The 19,026-nt window shown below is 35.3% G+C and overlaps 1 protein-coding gene across 2 annotated transcripts in view; it reads left to right on the forward strand.

The window, feature by feature from the left end:
• QSER1 (glutamine and serine rich 1) overlaps window positions 1-19,026 on the forward strand; it is a 78,470-nt gene that overhangs the window by 42,633 nt on the left and 16,811 nt on the right. For both annotated transcript variants that reach the window (XM_032413880.1, XM_032413879.1), the window contains exons 5-8: window positions 12,116-12,444; window positions 13,595-13,711; window positions 14,302-14,435; window positions 15,708-15,925. In XM_032413880.1, coding sequence (XP_032269771.1) covers window positions 12,116-12,444; window positions 13,595-13,711; window positions 14,302-14,435; window positions 15,708-15,925 — 798 coding nt within the window. The remainder of the gene's footprint in view (window positions 1-12,115; window positions 12,445-13,594; window positions 13,712-14,301; window positions 14,436-15,707; window positions 15,926-19,026) is intronic.

Raw genomic sequence — 19,026 nt, forward strand, 5'->3', positions numbered from 1 at the left:
TATTCCTGCCTACCGCTTTTGTATAAATAAAGTGGTGCTTTCAGAGTTAAACCTTGTTTTGTGATGTACTTCCTAGCTTCTCTCTGGACTCAAGACACTGGTATCCCCCAGATATCTGTTAATACATTTCTAAAAAATTCTCATTTTGTTGTACAGGGAAATTAGTATAATGGGAAGTCAATGTTAGAGTCAAAGACATTATGGATGTGGCTAATCCTAGTAAGGTTTTATACTCCTTTTTCCCCAATTCAGGGCACTTTGCAATCATTATTCCCTCTTTCCATTTGTAGAACAAAGCTTTTGTAATTTCTGTTCTAAAATATGAATCTAAGAGTAGTTTCTTCCAGACAAGTGTTATTGCTTCATTTGTACTTTTAATCATCACCATCAACCCAGTTCTTACTATTAGGTCTTCGAAGTTCTCTTGCTACCATCCCCACTGCCTCCTGTGGAAGAACTCATCTCTTGCTTCTGATTAGAATCCCTCACACCGGTAAAATACTTCTTAGTGCTTCCGGGGAAAAACATTAAAATAGTATGTAAAAATTCTCCCTTTCCATATTTTACTTTCTGGTTCCACTCTTTCCACTTTTCCTCTTCTATAATGACTGAATTCCTCATTGTTCCTGGCACCTGTAAGCCCCGTTCACAATCGTCTTTGGACAAGTTCTTCTCTAGCTAGAATGGCCCCCCATTTTTTTCAGCCTAACAGACACTTTGTTACCTATGAAGACTATCTTCAAAATCACTTTGTGGAAGTTACTCCAGGCAGAATTCGTGCTTATATCCTCTGAATTCCCACAGCCCTCAAGTATCTCTGAAAGATAAATTTAAATTTAAATTGCAGTGAGGTCTAATTTATCCCTTTTCCTTTTATGATTTGTGCTTGTGTCCTAAGAAATCTTTGCCTAACCTATGATCACAAAAATGTTCTGTTTTCTTCTAGAAGTTTTTAACTTTTGCATTTTACATTTAGGTCTTTGATCTCCACCCCCCACCTTTTTAAAGTAAGCTCTGCACCCAACATGGGGCTTGAACTCACAACCCCGAGATCAAGAGTAGCATGCTCTACTGACTGAGCCAGCCGGGCGCCCCAAGTCTGATTTTTATTTTATTTTTGTGTAAGGTGAGGTATGGGTTGAAGTTAATTTTTTGGCATATGGAAGTCCAGCTTTTCCAGCACCATTTGTTGAAAAGAGTCCTTTCTCCTTTTATTGCCTTTGCATCTTTGTCAAAAAATCAGTTGACCATATTTGTATGAATCTGTTTTTGAACTCTCAATTCTTTACATTGATCTATGTGTTTATGCTTTCAGAAATACCACACTGTTTTAATTGCTGTAGCTTTACAGTAAGTCTTACAAAAGGGTAGTTGTGAGTCCTCCAAATCTGTTCTTTTTCAAAATTGTTTTGCCTATTCTAATTCCTTTCCTTTTCCATATAAATTTTCAAATCAGTGGTAAGTATTTACCAGAAAAGAAAAAAAATCCCACTGGAATTATGACTTTGATTTCCTTGAATATATAGCAATTTGAGGAAATCTGAACTGTTAACAATGTACTGAGTTTTAATAATTCATGACTTTCACTAGTCTTTTATAGTTTGGGGCAAATAGATCCTGCATATGATCTATAGTTAGAGATATAGATCCTAAATATTTTTGGTGCTATTTATTGTAAATGATACTTTTAAGAGTTTTCAAATTCCAATTATTTATTGGTAGATTATAAAAATACAGATGATTTTTTAAATATGTTGATCTTAAATCCTTCAAATCTATGCAGTTTATTTATTCTAGGGGGCTTTTTTAAGATTCCTTAGGATTTTTTAATGTAGGAAATTATGTCATCTGCAAATAAGGATAGTTTTATTTTTTCTTTTCCAATCTTGTATCTTTTTTCATTCCTGTCTTAACACACAGGAATAACATTCCTATACAGTGTTTAGTGAAAGTGTTGAGTGTCGACATCCTGAACATGTTCTTGATCTTTGGAGGAAAGAAATCAACCTTTTGCCATTGAGTATGATGTTAACTGTAGGGTTTTTGTAGATTTCTTATCACATTAAAGAAATTCTTTACATTTCCTAGTTTGCTAACGGTTTTTATAATGAACAGAGGTTGAATTTTGCCAAATGCTTTTTCTTCATCCGTTGAAATGATTGTGTAGTTTTCTTAGTCTTTCAATATGGTGAATTACATTAACTGATTTTCAAATATATTCATGGCCTTGCATTCCCAGGATAAACCCCAACAACTGTGATATATTATTCTTTTTCATACATTGATGAATTCAATTCTCTAAATTTTTTGCATCCATCTTTGCAGTGGATATTGGCCTGTAGTTTTCCTTTTGTAATGCCTTTGTTAGATTTTGGTGTCTGGTTATTGCTGACCTCATAAATGAATTGGGGACTGTCCCCTTGTTTTCTCTTTTCTGCAAGAGATTGGGTAGTACTATTTCTTCCACAAATGTTTGATTGAATTTGTTAGTGAAACCATCTGGACCTGGAGTTTTCTTTGTCAGAAAGTTTTTTGCTGTGAATTCAGTTTCTTTGATAGGGAACTATTTGCTTTGTCTGTTTATTCTTGACTGTGTTTGGTAGTTTGTATCTTTGAAGGAATTGGTCTATTTTATCTGAGTTGTCAAATTTATGGGTATAGAGTTGTTGGTAGCATTTCCTCATGTTGGTGATTTGTGTCTTCTCTTTCTTGTGGTCAGTCTGGATAGAAGTTTATTGATTTTATTGATTCTTTTTCTCCTTCGTTGGCAATTTCATTGATTTTTGCTGTTCTCATTATTTCCTTTTTCCTGCTGGATTTAGGTTTATTATGCTCTATTTTTCTAGTTTCTTGTGGTAGAAGCCTAACTTGTTAATATGAGAGCCCTCTTCTTTTCTGCTATAAGCATTTAATGTTATAAACCTCTCTCTAAACCTTGCTTTAGCTGTGTCCCACAAATTTTATTTTTCTTATTATTTTTATTTTCTTTCAGTACTCTTTGATGCTTCCTCTTTGATCCATGAGTTATTTAATTTTCAAATAGTTGGGTATTTTTGAGATACCTTTCCTTTATTGATTTCTACTTTGTGTAATTTCAGTTCTCTTAAATTTGTTAAGGTTAGCTTTATGGCCCAGAATATGCCTGATATTGATTAATGTTCCATATGTACTTTAAAAGAATGTATATTCTGCTGGTATTGATTACATTTAATGTAATTATTGATATAGCTAGATCTTCCATTTTATTGTTTTCTGGTTTTTTCCTTTGTTTCCTCTTTCCTGTCTTTCTAAAACACATTATTTGAACTTTTAGTATTTCATTTTTAAATTTATCTCTGCTTTTTCTGGCTGTATCTTTTTGTGCTATGTTTCTCGTGGTTGGCCTAGTGATTACCATCCACTTAGAATTAATATTTTTATGATTTTAAGTAAAATGTCATAGCCTAACAACCATACAGGTCCCTTTATGTTACCCTTGCCCTTATGTTACACATATTTGTCCTATGTATATTATATCTATCTACATATATTGAAACCCCTAATAAAGGTGTAATTTTTGCTTTCAACAGTCAAATATACTTTCGGGGGCGCCTGGGTGGCTTAGTCATTAAATGCATCTGCCTTCGGCTCAGGTCATGATCCCAGGGTCCTGGGATCGAGTCCCGCATCGGGCTCCCTGCTCGGCAGGAAGCCTGCTTCTCTCTCTCCCACTCCCCCTGCTTGTGTTCCCTCTCTCGCTGTCTCTCTCTGTCAAAAAATAAAATCTTAAAAAAAAAAAAGAAAAACAGTCAAATATGCTTTCAGTAACTTAAGAGGAAGAAAAAAGCCTATTATATTTACCTAGGTATCTATAATTTCTGTTGCAGTTCCTTTATTCCTGATGTTCCAGGTGTCCCTCTGGCATCATTTCCCATCAGCCTGAAAAACTTTTCCTTTTCCAAGGCTTTTTCTTTTTCTTTGGTTTTCAGCAGTGTAATTGTTTATCTGGGTAGGGCTTATCCTGTTTGGAGTTCACAGAGTTTCTTGAATCTGTAAAATGTATGTCTTTTATCAAATTTGAGAAGTTTGGGGACATTATTTTTTCTGTACCAATCTTTCTCTTCTTATGGGACTCCAGTGACACAAATGTAAACTTTTTGATATTGTTCCTGAGGCTCTGTTCATTTTTTTTCCAATCTTTTCCCCTCTGTTCTTCAGATGTATAATTCTTATTGGCCTGTGTTAAAGTTCATTGATTTTTCAGCCTTCTCAATTCTGTTATTATGGTCCCATCCAGTGAATTTTTTATTTCAGATATTTTTTCAATTATAAAATTTGTCTTTGGTTCTTTTTTCTAGTTTCTCTTTTCTCTACTGAGAATTTACATACTTCCATTCATTTTAAAAGTATGTCTACTGGGGCCCCTGGGTGGCTCAGTAGTTAAGCATCTGCCTTCAGCTCAGGTCATGATCCCAGGGTCCTGGGATCGAGCCCCGCATCGGGCTCCCTGCTCAGCAGGAAGCCTGCTTCTCCCTCTCCCACTCCCCCTGCTTGTGTTCCCTCTCTCACTGTGTCTCTCTCTGTCAAATAAATAAATTAAAATCTTTTTAAAAAAGTAAAAATAAAAAAAATAAAAGTATGTCTACCTTACTTCATGGAGCATGGTTATAATAGCTGCTTTCAAGACTTTGATAATTCCAACATCGGACTCATGTTAAGAGTGGCATCTAGTTTCCCTTTGAGAATTGGTCACATTTTTCTGGTTCTTTGTATATTTAGCAATTTTGGATTGTATCTTGGACATTTTGAGTACTATACTGTAAGACTCTGGGTTCTATTAAAATCCTCTGGAAAATGTTGATTTGTGTTGTTTTAGCAGGCAGTCAGACTACAAATTCTGTCTCATCTTTGAGTGGTGGTTCTGTTGTTGGTTCAGTTTTCAAAGTCTTTGCTCTGCTGCTTTGGATCTATTTCAGTGCTTAGTCCAGAACTTGGATGAAGGGTAGCCTTTGTTATAGTTTAGATCTCGAAGGCTTCATTATGATAGTTTGGATCTACTCTGCATAAGTGCAGTTTAAGCATGAAACTGGGATTTGTATGTGTTCATACACAGAATTAGCGGATACCATTCTCCAGCTGTTTCCTCCCTGGGAATTTCCCATACTACCCAGCTCCCTGGGTTCCCTTTCCTTAGGCATTTGGCTAGAAAACTGGAATTTTTCTTGGCGTTTTAGCTGCTGGTGCTTTGACACAATTATCTGCAACTGGGGCCTAAGGCAATATAGCGGTAGAAGACAAAAAATAGGGAATCCCCCTAGACTTCCTCCCCCAGCTTTACTGAGATATAGTTGACTATGTAACTATATATATATTATATATGTCCTGTAACATTCCCTGCACTCTTCATGCCATAGTGGCCCTGTTGCCAGGTTCCTCTGGAATGCCCAAAAGACAGGCATTCGGTCACGGCTGAAGATGTCTGGTTCGCCACTGCAGCATTGCAGCTTTGTGACTTGGGTTGCCCTTGGGGCAGGGCTGGGAGAGAGAAAAGAGAAGAAAGAAAAGGCATTTGCCCCCCACATTCTTCACCGTGCATGGGGCTCTTCTCTTTACTCTTCTGTCTGGAAAAACTGATTTTCTTGGAGTTTTTGTTTTCTGTGCCCTGTGCAGTTCTTCATCGGGGTCACCCTCTGGTCAGTGCTAGGTGATAAGAGAGGAAAGAAATAAGAAACATCTCCATATAAAGATTGTTATTTAAATTTGCGCTTACCTCTCCAATCTACCTGCTTTATTAACTTTTCAGAGTCTTCAGATAGTTGCATTTTATATTTTCTTCGGAGTGTTTATTTGTAATACATGGGTGATAATAGGCTCTAGTGGGCTTACTTCATCTTGCTTGGCACCAGAAGCCATGACTTTTTTAAAAAATTTATTGTTTTATCAATTTACAGCCATGATTTCTGATGCTCAAATTATCCTGTAATGGGCAAGTAGGAGTCTCTTCAATGTTTTGGTATTTTTATTGTGATTACATTGAATTCATAAATTAATTTTAAGGGAAAATCTATCTTTACAGTATTGTCTTCTCATCCACTTATAGAATATATTGTTTTTCTACTTATTCAGATCTTATATATTTTCATATTGTGTCATTTTTCTCTACATAGATATTTATAGTTTCTGCAGTTTTTTAACTACAGTTTTCTCCATTTTGTCTTATTGGTTACTGATGGTGGTGTATGGCAATTACTGATTTTTGTATCTCCATTTTGGATTTGGCATTTTTGTTGGATTTTTATTTTAACAGTGTTTCCACCTGCCTTTCTTGCATTTTTAGGTAGACAGTTATGGGGTCTTATAAAAATAATGAGAGTTTTATCTTTCTCTCTTATTTTTTTTTTTTTTTTTTCTTGTAATTTAACTTACTGGCTCAGCCTCTGTTTAGTAGTAGCAATGGGAGCAAGCATCCTGACCTCCTCCTTGGTATTAAACAGAATATGTAGTGTTTGACTATGAAATCTATTTGTTGTCAGTTTCTAGTACCATATACTCTTTAAGAAAATTTCCTTCTGTTTTGAGGTTCTCACTTTTTAAAAAAATTAACAGTGGGTAATGAATTTTGTCAGATGCCTTTTTGACCCTCTAATAAATCTCCTTTTTTCTCCACATTATCCTGTTACTTGATTTTCTAATGCTGAACCTGTTTTGAGGTTCTTAAAAAATATTTCTAAATTAACAGTGGGTATTGAATTTTGTAATTTACCTATTTTCAAGAGAGAGAGCACCTGCGTGCAAGCAGGGGGAGGGGCAGAAGGAGAGGGAGAGAGAGAGACTCTCAAGCAGACTCCACGTTGAGCACAGAGCCCAACGAGAGGGGTGCGATCTCACAACCCAGAGATAAGGACCTGAGCCAAAACCAAGAGTCTGTCTTAAGCGATTGAACCACCCACGCACCCCAATCTATTATTCGATTTCTTAGTGTTGAACCTTTTTAAGAAAACTCTACCATGAACCCTGCTTGGTCATGATTAATTATTTTAATCCATTGCAAGATTTAAGTTGCTACTGTTTTATTTGAGATTTTTACACCTAGATTCATAAATGAGATTATTGTTTATAGTGATTTTTGTCTTAATCTTTTTGTTGTAGTTTTTTGTTTTTGTTTTTTGGTCTTAATCTTGTTTACTTTTATATTCAGGAATATGCTGGTCTTATACATTGAATTAGGAAAATTTTTATATTTGTCTAAGCTGTGAAAAAGTTTACCACATATAATAGGGATTTAGTAGAACTTTCTAAGAATATATGGGACTTTCCAGTTTTTTCCTGAGGTAGTTTAATCTATCTGGATCAATTTTTAAAAAGGTATATTTTCTAGTAAAATCATCCCTTTCATTTAAATTTTTTAATCCATTGTTACAAAGTTGTACATAGCATTCTAAGTTTTTAGTCTCCTCTTTTTCTGTAGTTATGTTCTCTTTCTTTTTTCTTTTTTTTTTAATATTTTATTTATTTATTTGAGAGAGACAGAGATAGTGAGAGAGAGCTCGAGCAGGAAGGAGGGGGAGAAGCAGGCTTCCCGCGGAGCAGGGAGCCCGATGCGGGGCTCCATCCCAGGACCCCGGGATCATGACCTGAGCCGAAGGCAGAGGCTTAACCAATCTGAGCCACCCAGGTGCCCCGTTATGTTCTCTTTCTTGCTCCAAATGTGTTTGAATCTTTTTCCTTACTATTCTGTGAAAAGTTTGTCTATTTAGTGGTTCTTTTCAAAGAACCAGTGTACTTTTCTTTTTTAACTCCTATTTTCATTTTTTTCTCACTTTTTCTTAATTTCTTTAATCAGTTCTTTTTCCCTATCTTCCCTGGGTTCAATTTAATGTTCTCTCTCTGACTTCTTGAGTTTAATACTTAAGTTTATTTTTATATATCCTGCTTTTTCATGAATGGTATTAAAGTGTAAGTTTACTTCATTGTATCTGGCTTTATCTATGCCTCTGGTTTCAATTTGTAATGCTCTCACCGTCCTTTCTAAATGGTTTGTCATTTCAGTTTTGATTTCCTTTTTAACACAAGAGTTATTAAGAAAAAGTAAGATTTTGGGGCGCCTGGGTGGCTCAGTCGTTAAGCGTCTGCCTTCGGCTCAGGTCATGATCCCAGGGTCCTGGGATCGAGTCCCACATCGGGCTCCCTGCTCGGCGGGAAGCCTGCTTCTCCCTCTCCTGCTCCCCCTGCTTGTGTTCCCTCTCGCTGTGTCTCTCTCTGTCAAATAAATAAAATCTTTTAAAAAAAAAAAAGAAAAAAAAGAAAAAGTAAGATTTTGCCTATTTCCTAGTAGGTTTCTGTTTTTGGTGGTGGTGGTAGTGGTATTCCTTTATTAATAATTTATGACCCTACTGTATTTTGGTCAAGGGAATGCTTAAATAATGCCTGCTTTTGGAAATTTATGAAAATTTTTTAGTGGCGGGGCGCCTGGGTGGCTCAGTCGTTAAGCCTCTGCCTTCGGCTCAGGTCATGATCCCAGGTCCTGGGATCGAGCCCTGCATCGGGCTCCCTGCTTGGTGGAAAGCCTGCTTCTCCCTCTCCCACTCCCCCTGCTTGTGTTCCCTCTTTCGCTGTCTCTCTCTCTGTCAAATAAATAAATAAAATCTTTTTAAAAAAAAATTTTTTTAGTGGCTTGGTAAATGGTCAATTTTTATAGATATTCCATGAATACCAAGTGCTAATAGATTTTATTTGGTAATGCTGTTCATATCCTTTGTATCTTTTTGTTTTTTGTTTGATGTAATAAATGACATTAGGTTATATAAGAAAATGTATATGTATATGTTGGAGGTAAATGACCGGTCTAGAATTTGCCTTAAACTATCCCAGCAAATATAAAAGGGGCTGATGGACAGATGAAAGAAGTATACCAAATGTTCATAGTTGTTATAGCTGGGTTATAGTATTTGAGGATTTGTATTCTCTACTTTTATGTATGTTTGAAATTATTAATAATAAACAGTTTTTAAAATCCTCCCTATCCTTATTTGTTTTTAGATTGCTTGATCTGTTGATTCCTGAAAAAGGTGTGTTAAAGTTTCCAACTATGTTTGATTGTTTTTCTAATACTGTTTACTTGATATGTTATGAACCCACATGATTAGGTACATAAAATTTTACTAAGTTAAATTTCCTTTTCATAAAATTTCTTCTTCTAATTTAATTTCCAATTTCTGTTTTTAATATTACCATCCTAATTTTGTTATTGTTTTGGTATCTTTTTCCGTATCTCTGTTTTCTTTCCTTCAGAACATTTTTTCTTGTGAAATACAACTCACATATGGAAATATAAAACATGTAAGAAAAACACATAAAATTCCTATAAATGTGAAAATGCAGACATTACTTAGCCAAATTCCTTGACCACAATACAGCAGTTTTATAAAATAATAGTTGAAAGAATAAAAGAAAGGGACAAAGAAATAATAAGTTTTTATTTTTAAAACTTCTAAATAATTTATCCTAAATAACTCAAGGATTTAAAAGGAAAACAAAACTGAAATGATAAACCACTTAGAAAGCAGTGGAACATTTACATTTCAAAACCAATGGGATGTGCCAAAAGTGTAGAACAAAGAAGAAAATTTATAGCGTTAAATGCTACTCGCTAGAGAACAAGAAAATACAAAAATAAATTGAATAGTAAATTAAACCCAACTTATAACCTCTAGAACTAACCACCATCTGAGTTGGAGATAGTAATCACTTCCCTGCTTTTCTTTTATAATTTTACCACCCATGTATACATCCCTAAACACTATCTATACTTTTTTTTTTTAAGTATAGTTGACATACAATATTATATTAGTTTCCGGGGTACAACTTATTGATTCAACAATTCCATATACTTCTCAATCTGTCACCATATGACTTCGTTACAATATTATTGACTGTATTCCCTCTGCAGTACTTTTCATCTCTGTTACTTATTTTATAACTGGAATTTGTACCTCCTAATAACCTCTATATCTATATACTATATTATTCTATACTATGCCATACTATACCTGAACACTGTACTTTTTGGCTTGTTTTAAAGCTTCATAAAAAGGGCATTATATAGTATTGATACATTTTTCCTCTACTGATTCCAAAGTTATACATTCTTTTTAAAAATATATTTGCTTAGCTTTTTATTATGGACATTTCAAATATGAACAAAAAGATTGGTGTAATTAAACCAATTTATGTATCACTCAGTTTTAATAATCACTGATACGTGCACATTCTTGTTTCATTCCTATCTTCATCTACTCTCCCAACCCCTGATTATTTTGATGAAATATTTCTGTTCTTTTCCTGGTTATAATAGGAATTACGGTGTTTTCAGCTTCTCAAAATCTGTTAATAATCTACTCTCCTCCTGGATAATGAGGCTTTTGAACACTAGAACTCTTTCAACAATGTGTATAGTTTTCAGACTGTAAGCTTTGCACTTCTTTTCTAAAATATTTTCTTCCTTTTGATGGTATTATTAATGGAATTGTGTTCCTAAATTAATTTCTGGATAGTTCATTGCAAGTATATAGAAATGCAATTGGGGGCATCTGGCTGGCTCAGTAGGTAGAACATGCGACTCTTGATCTTGGGGTTGTGAATTCAAGCCAGATTGGGTATAGAGCTTACTTAAAAAAAAATACAATTGATTTTTATGTATTGATCTTATACCCTGAAAACTTGCTGAATTTACTTATTAATTCTAATAGTTTTTTAGGAGATTCCTTAGGCTTTTCTGTATACAAGACCATGTCATCTGCAAATAAAGATTTTTTATTTCTTCAGACATCTTTCTTAGGGGAAAGCATCTAGTTTTTTTACCATTAAGTATGATGTCAGGTTTTTTTGTAGATGCCCTTTATCAGGGTAAAGAAGTTCCCTTCTGTTTTTAGCTTGTTGAGTGTTTTTATCACAAGTGTTTAAATTCATGATGTTGAATTTTGCCAAATGTTTTTTCTGCATCTAATGAGATGATCCTTTGGTTTTTGTCCTTTGCTCATAATATGGTGATTGATTGCTGTTTAGGTATGCATTCCTAGGATAAAACCCACTTGGTCATGATGTATAGTTCTTTTTATATGCTGGTTGATTTGCTCATATTTTTGATTATATTCATGAGGGATAATGGTCCTCCGGTTTTTCATGATGTTTTTGTCTGGTTTAGGTATTGGAATAATATTAGTCCTATAAAGTGAGTGCTTCTTCCTATTTTTCAAGTTTATGATGGATTGGTATTCATTCTTATTTAACTGTTGGTGGAGTCTTACTCATGAACTCATTTGGGCCTGTGCTTATCTTTGTGGGATACTTTTTTTTTTTTTTTAAAGATTTTATTTATTGATTTGACAGAAAGAGACACAGCAAGAGAGGGAACACAAGCAGGGGGAGTGGGAGAGGGAGAAGCAGGCTTCCTGTGGAGCAGGGAGCCCGATGTGGGGCTCAACGTGGGGCTCTATCCCAGGACCCCAGGACCATGACCTGAGCCCAAGGCAGACGCTTGACGACTGAGCCACCCAGGCGCCCTGTGGGATACTTTTTAATTTCTTTTATTCTCTGTACTTGTTGGTCTATTCAGATGTTCTTTTTCTTCTTGAGTCCTTTTCAGTGGTTTTCATCTTTCTAGGAATTTGTCCATTTCATCTAAGTTGTTTGTTAGCATACAATTTTTTATATTATTTTATAATCCTTTTTATTTCTGTAGCTCTTAAAGCTTTTTCAAAGTATTTTGGGGGTGTTGTTTTCCCTTCCCACATCAAATCGGCTTTTCTTCTAGGAATTCTTCACAGCTTTGGTCAGCTGACCCTTTCTTGTCTTGCATCACTTTTGTGTCTCTACTTAAAATATCTTTGTTGCTGCTTAATGGACTTAGGTGTAAGTGTAGGTTGATGGAGGCTCAGTCTGATTGTCATTCAGATGTAATTCCATCACTTTGATTCTTGGAAATTAACAACCATTCTTTAATTTCTTATTGTAGTATTCATTGTTTCAAACAATTTGATGGTAAAAATAATCAAGTCTTTCTTTTTAAACTGTTCAGATTTTACTCAGAGCAAATAAATGTTTATTTGTCTTACTGATTTGCATTTGCTTGATCTAGTTTCAGAAGCCCTACGGGTGGCAACTACTAGCCCAACTGCCAATACTACTGGTACTGCTACTCCGTCCTCTACCACTGTGGGTGCAGTTAAGCAAGAACCTCCCTCCTCTACTTCATCTACAGTAAATATCCTGGAAAATATAAATTCTACAGAACCCCCAAAACCCTGCGAACTTGGTGGTCTTCCTTCAGACCAGTTTGCAAAAGGACAGGACACTGTTGCCATAGAAGGTTTTACAGATGAGGAAAACACAGAAAGTGGAGGAGAAGGCCAATACAGAGAGCGTGATGAATTTGTGGTCAAGATAGAAGACATAGAGACTTTTAAGGTGATTTGAATGTTCACAGGTTTTAAAGGTCATAGTTTAGTGGGCATGCCCTATAATAAGCCTTCATACTGACTTTAATAGTATGATCTAGCTTGAATTGCAAAAAGTTATATTTTGATAATTCTAAGTTATAATTGTTAAATAATAAAATCAAACCAGCAGGTGTCAGATATTTTGAAAAAGAAAACAGTCTAAAATAATTTTGACTTATATCTGAGTTTTATGTATTTCTGACTAGTCACTATGTTGCATTTAGGTACTAGTAATTAGAGCTGTTTTGAAATGTTAATTTTTTCAAGGCTCCCAACTCATTGTATCATTAGGAGTTTGGAGAAAATGATTTTTTTTTTTTTTTTAAGATTTTTATTTATTTATTTGACAGAGAGAGCACAAGTAGGCAGAGAGGCAGGCAGAGGGAGAGGGAGAAGCAGGCTCCCTACTGAGCAGGGAGCCCGATGCGGAACTCGATCCCAGGACTCTGGGATCATGACCTGAGCCGAAGGCAGCCGCTTAACCGACTGAGCCACCCAGGTGCCCCGAGAAAATGATTTTTTAATTTAACAGTTTAAAGAAAATAACAGGAATATGATGTAAACATAGAATTATTTTCATAATTGCAAATTGTAGAACCATATGTAGAATGTCAAATTTCGTACTGGAAAATTTTAGCTGTTTTTAAAAAATAGGTTTAAGAAAACCTATTTTTTGGGGTTTTGTTTGCTTGCTTTTGATTTTTTAATTGGGGCAGAGAGGAATGGCATTAAAAAGTATAATGAGGAACATAACCTTCAAATTATCTATATGCCTTCCATTCACAATTAACTACTGTTAATATTTTAGCATGTATGTTTCTGGTCTTTTTTAATACGTAGATACTCTTATAAAATTGCATCAATAATGTATGACAGTATTATTAGAGGAAAACTTTCCAATAGTTACACAGAAGGGTAATGGGCTACTATGCATATTTCTGGAAGAATTTTAGCAGAGACTGAATAGCCAGCTTTTAAGAATTGTTGCAAAAGTTTAGGTAGGTAAAAAACAGAAGTTTAGCTAGATAGGTCTTTAATTTTCCTTTCAGCTCTAAGAGTCTATAAATCTAGAATTTGTTGTTAGTTTTTATAAATGTAATTAATTCTACATATTACAGGAGGCTTTAAAAACAGGAAAAGAACCCCCAGCTATTTGGAAAGTACAAAAAGCTTTATTACAGAAATTTGTTCCTGAAATTCGAGATGGACAAAGAGAATTTGCTGCTACCAATAGTGTAAGTAAAATGCTTCTTTCCATTAGTCTTCCTGTTTTTTTTTTTTTTGACAAAATAGAGATCCTGGGGGAAAATACAGAATGATTTAAATTTAAATGTAATTTATATTGAACATTTCTGATATAAAATAGCATAAAATTTGATATATGATACTCTGATAGTCTGATTTTAAAATAAAATCAGTATGTAAATACCAGCTTTTAAAAATTAAATCACTTTATACTAATATGTAAACTTCTTTTTAAATTGTTATTAGTCTATGAAGAGTTCATATGGACTCAGAGGCTATATTAATTTTTCTGCCAGTCAAACATCCTGATTTACCAGAAGACTTATAGAAATGATTCTTTTGTACTTATGTAGTTACTTAATAGCATTGAGTAAGTAAGCATCTGGTAATTAGCCAAATGAGATTGCTTCTATGTATAGGCTTGCAGTTAAGAATAAGCCTGAGGTCATTTTTATTGAGGGTGAAAAGTAGCCTGGCCAGACCTGCATTTGAAAAACTTAAAGGATGGCAATGGGATAGTCAAGCCAACAAATATGTACAGAATGTATAAGTATGTAATTCAGAGTGTTTCTTTCCTTAGTACCTTGGGTATTTTGGAGATGCAAAGAGTAAATACAAAAAGATATATGTGAAGTTCATTGAAAACACAAACAAAAAGGAGTATGTCAGAGTGTGTTCCAAAAAGCCAAGAAGTAAGCCTTCACAAACTATCAGGTATTTATTTTTGTATGTAATATATTTATATAGCAATTATTGGAAGACTTATTTTTGGCAATGTAATTTTTTAAGTTTTTTTTTTTTTTTTTAAGTAATTTCTATACCCAGTGTGGGGCTTGAACCCACGACCCCAAGATCAAGAGTCGCACATTCCTCTGATCAAGCCAGCCAGGCACCCTGGCAGTGTTTTATATAAATAATTACATCAATTAAAGAGCCTGGTTTGGTTTGGTTTGGTTTGGTTTTTTCATTATATACAAGTCTGAAAATTCAGTGCCCGCTGTAATAAGTGATTCCTTTTGAAGTAATGAGATAGGGGCTATAAAGTTCATGACTATCTATGGTAGGATGGGTACTCTTTTCTTTCCCAGAGTCCTTTTGGTGTCACCCTAATGTAGTGGGGGGAAAATGGGTGAGTCAAAAGATTTGAATCCAGCTTTCTGTGACCTAGAGTAACACAACATTTTTGAAGCCCCTTTTTTTATCCATAAAATGAAAATTATAATGAAGTGTCAAATTTTAACTGAAATGAATTTTGAGAAAAAAATTGTAAAACCTATACATTACTAAGCAAGTATACAATAGAATTATCATCATATATTAATTATCGTGATTCTGGGTTATCTGGAACATGAATCTGGAAGACAAATGACCTAGCCACATTCCTGTGATCTGTATGGGACAAGGGGATATGACCCTAGATATTCTCAATCTAGTGCTAGGAAGGTCTAGTTTGATTAAGATTCCAGCTTATTGAAAGCAGCACACCTTATTTTTATGATGAAATTTTATCCACTCGAATCTCCAAAACTAACACAAAATCCTGAGGGGCTCTAGGACAGATATAGTTGGGTCTCCACATCAAAACCTGGTTCCACCAGAGCCTGTGAAGGTTTCAGATGGTCAGAGTTAGATGTGGCTATCAAGGGTGTATCGTGCATTACTTCCCAAAGCCTTTGATCGCTGGTTATACAGCCTCATCTGCAGGAAAATGAGTTCATAAAGGGAGAGAAGGAGTGAAGAGAGAGAAACAGAGATTGAATTAATAGTCCTTTAATAACTAAATATTGAATGTCAGTGGTTAAGAGTGTATTTCAGGAGAATTTGGAGGGGGGAATCATCATTGGAGATATGTAGAACTTGGACTTCATTTTGGAGGTGTTGGTGAAGTAATATACTTTTCTTCACTAGCGTTACTCATTTTTGGTCTAATTCATTTAATTTGACAAGAATTCAGTGTGTTAATGAAGTTTGTCTGTAACATTGCAGAACTGTTCAGGCTAAGCCAAGTAGTAGCAGTAAAACTTCTGATCCTCCAACACCAAAAACTACAACTACAAAAGCCCCTTCCGTGAAACCCAAAGTTAAACAGCTGAAAGTAAAGGCTGAGCCACCACCAAAGAAACGGAAGAAATGGAAAGAAGAGTTTTCATCATCCCAATCTGACTCCTCTCCTGAGATCCATTCTAGTAGTAGTGATGATGAGGGTAAGTCCTCCATGAAATGAATACCTTGATAACTTTAGATTATCTACATGAACAGAGAGAAGGAGTAATGCTCACAATTCAAAATTGTTTTATTTTTCAGGGGATTTACCTAATTAAGTTCAGCCTAGGCTTTTATAAAAATAAATTTTAAAAATACATACATACTTACATATATATGTACATACAAACACAAATTCACATTCCCTGAACACTAATTGAAAGCACAGTTTGCCCACACATACAACCTTGTAAAGTAGAAAAAGCAGTGAACTGAAAGAAGACTGTTTTGAGTTCTAACCATACTAATGCCAGTTATCTCACCTCTTTGGATAGGATGGGGATTAGATCAGATAATTTATACTAAGAGTCCTGTTCTAAACGTCTGAGTCCATATTTATGCCAGAAGAAAAGAGTAAAATGAGTCTAGGAAGCAGCAACTCTGAAACTGTAGTTAGTAAAGTATAGTAATATATATATAATAATGTGTACTTATGTATATATGGAATATGTTTATTAATTATATAATATCATGCATACTGCTGGGTATCTGCCCCTAGCCAACCAGCTGCCCTTGACTAAGCTAGGTAACCTCTCTGTGCCTTAGTTTCTCTTTTATAAAATGAAAAGATTGAAATAGATCAGCAGTTATCAAACTTTTTGACTGTAGAACACTTTTTTATACTCTTAAAACTGTTGAAGACACCAAAGAGCATTTTTGTAGGCTGGATGTAGATATAGATGTATTTACTTTATTAGAAACTAAAACCTTAGATAGTTGTAAAACACAAGAATACACCAGCACACATTCCATTAGTCATCAAGTTTGGTGTGTAATATATGCAAGAAACATCAAGAAGTTCAGTCTAGGGCAGAGGTTGGCAAACTGTGGCCAGTGGGCCAAATCTGACCGGCAGCCTATTCTTGTAAAAGTTTTAATTGGAACATGAATTCATTTACATATTTTCAGATAGTTGCTTTTCTACTATGGTGGCAGATTTGAGTCGTTGCTACAGAGAGCATATGACCATTAAAGCCTCAAATATTTGCCCCTGGCCCTTTCCAGAAAAAAATTGGTGATCCTTCTTCTGGAGCATAAAGTTGGAGGTAGGCAGAAAAAGATGAAAGGTTGATGGAAGGCTGCAAGTGCCAAGCTAAAGCTAAAAAGCCTGGGATCCTATAAGCCCAGGAGAGTCCTTGGAGGGATTTAAGTAGGGAGCAAACAGGGTGAAATTGGAATTTGAATTATAAGATGTCATAGTTCAGGTATAAATTGAAAGTCTGAACCTAAGTTGCGGCAGTCGGGGTGGAAGAGGGGGACGCATAAGAAATTCAGGCTGAACGTGAATGATGAATTGGGATTGGGGGTGCTGTTGAGGTTGATGGCCAGCTTGGCTTCTGACATTACAAGTATCATTGCTTGGGAGCGCATCTTAAAGCTTATCTGAATAGAAATAGAATTGTAACAAAGTCTTCTTCAGTGCAGAAGTCTACTTTGTGTTGTTTTTTAAAAGCTACTTAGAAAATGTGCACATCAGAATTATAAAGAAACTCAGTGCTTTGAGTATGTGTGGAAGGCAATATATGTAGTCTTTGCAGTTAGCATTCCTGCTTACTGTTTAGAGTGCTTTGGGTCCTGAATGTGCACACAGCTGTACCACTTCCTCAAAGGACATTCAAGATAAAATTTTTCTTTATTGGTAACTCAAGTTGTGGCCACTAGGTGTCACTAATAGGTAAGCTTTTTAGTGCTTAAAAAGGCAGATATTGATAATAAACATAGATTTATAGGCTGGTGGTTTTCAAAATTATTTGTTTCACGACTTCCTTATAATCTTCAGATTTATTGAAGATTCTAAAGCACTTGTGTTTTTGTGGGCTTTATGTATTTATATTTACCAAATATCAATTAAAATAAATTTTTTAAATATTTATTTAAAATAAACCCATTACAGGGGCGCCTGGGTGGCTCAGTTGGTTAAGCGTCAGCCTTCGGCTCAGGTCATGATCCTGGGGTCCTGGGATCGAGCCCCACATCTGGCTCCCTGCTCAGCCGAGAGCCTGCTTCTCCCTCTCCCTCTGCCTGCCACTCTGCCTACTTGTGCTCTATCTGTCAAATAAATAAAATCTTTAAAAATAAATAAATAAAATAAACCCATTGCATATTAATATTTTTTTAACAACTGTATTTTCCTACACAGTAGTTTTAGAAGAGTAGCATTTTCATATTTGCTTCTACATTTATTATTTCGGCTAAAGTATATAAAGAAAACCCAGCCTTGGGGCTCCTGGGTAGCTCAGTTAAGCATCTGCTTGGGGGCACCTGGGTAGCTCAGTCATTGAGCGTCTGCCTTCGGCTCGGGTCATGATCTCAGGGTCCTGGGATCGAGTTCCGCATCGGGCTCCCTGCTCAGCGGGAGGCCTGCTTCTCCCTCTCCCACTCCCCCTGCTTGTGTTCCCTCTCTCGCTGTGTCTCTCTCTGTCAAATAAATAAATAAAATCTTTAAAAAAAAAAAAAAACATCTGCTTGGGCTCAGGTCATGATCCTGGGTTCCTGGGATTGAGCCCTGCATCAGACTCCCTGCTCACCGGGGAGTCTGCTTCTTCCTCTCTCTCTGCCTCTTCCCCTGCTCGTGCTCTCACACTCTCTCTCTCAAATAAATAAATAAATATAAAGTCTTTAAAAAAAAAAAGCAAGAAAAAGGAAAACCCAGCTTTGTGTAGATTTGTAGTTGGGAAAGGGAGGAATATTTTAATTAATTTTCAGACAAGTATGAATATTTTTATTTGATACTCAGAAGTTTTTTGTTTTATAAACTTAACAAGTAGTAGTTTCTTCGACGTTTCATGCTTGTTACGTTAAAAATCTATTGGTTTGTCTTACACCCGAATGTATCTTTAATCCATGAATGATTTTGTAACATTATCCATTGGTCATGTGAAAATATGTTAGCTCATTAATGTATATATTCTGTTTCACTTTTTTCCACATTTTAAAAATTGTGGTAAAATATAACAAAATTTGCTGTTACAGCCATTTTTAAGTGTACAGTTCAGTAGCATTAATTATATTCACACTGTTGTGCAACTATCACAACTGTCTA

The sequence above is a fragment of the Phoca vitulina genome, unplaced genomic scaffold (genome assembly GCF_004348235.1).
Source record: "Phoca vitulina isolate PV1807 unplaced genomic scaffold, GSC_HSeal_1.0 scaffold16, whole genome shotgun sequence".
Lineage (NCBI taxonomy): Eukaryota > Metazoa > Chordata > Mammalia > Carnivora > Phocidae > Phoca > Phoca vitulina.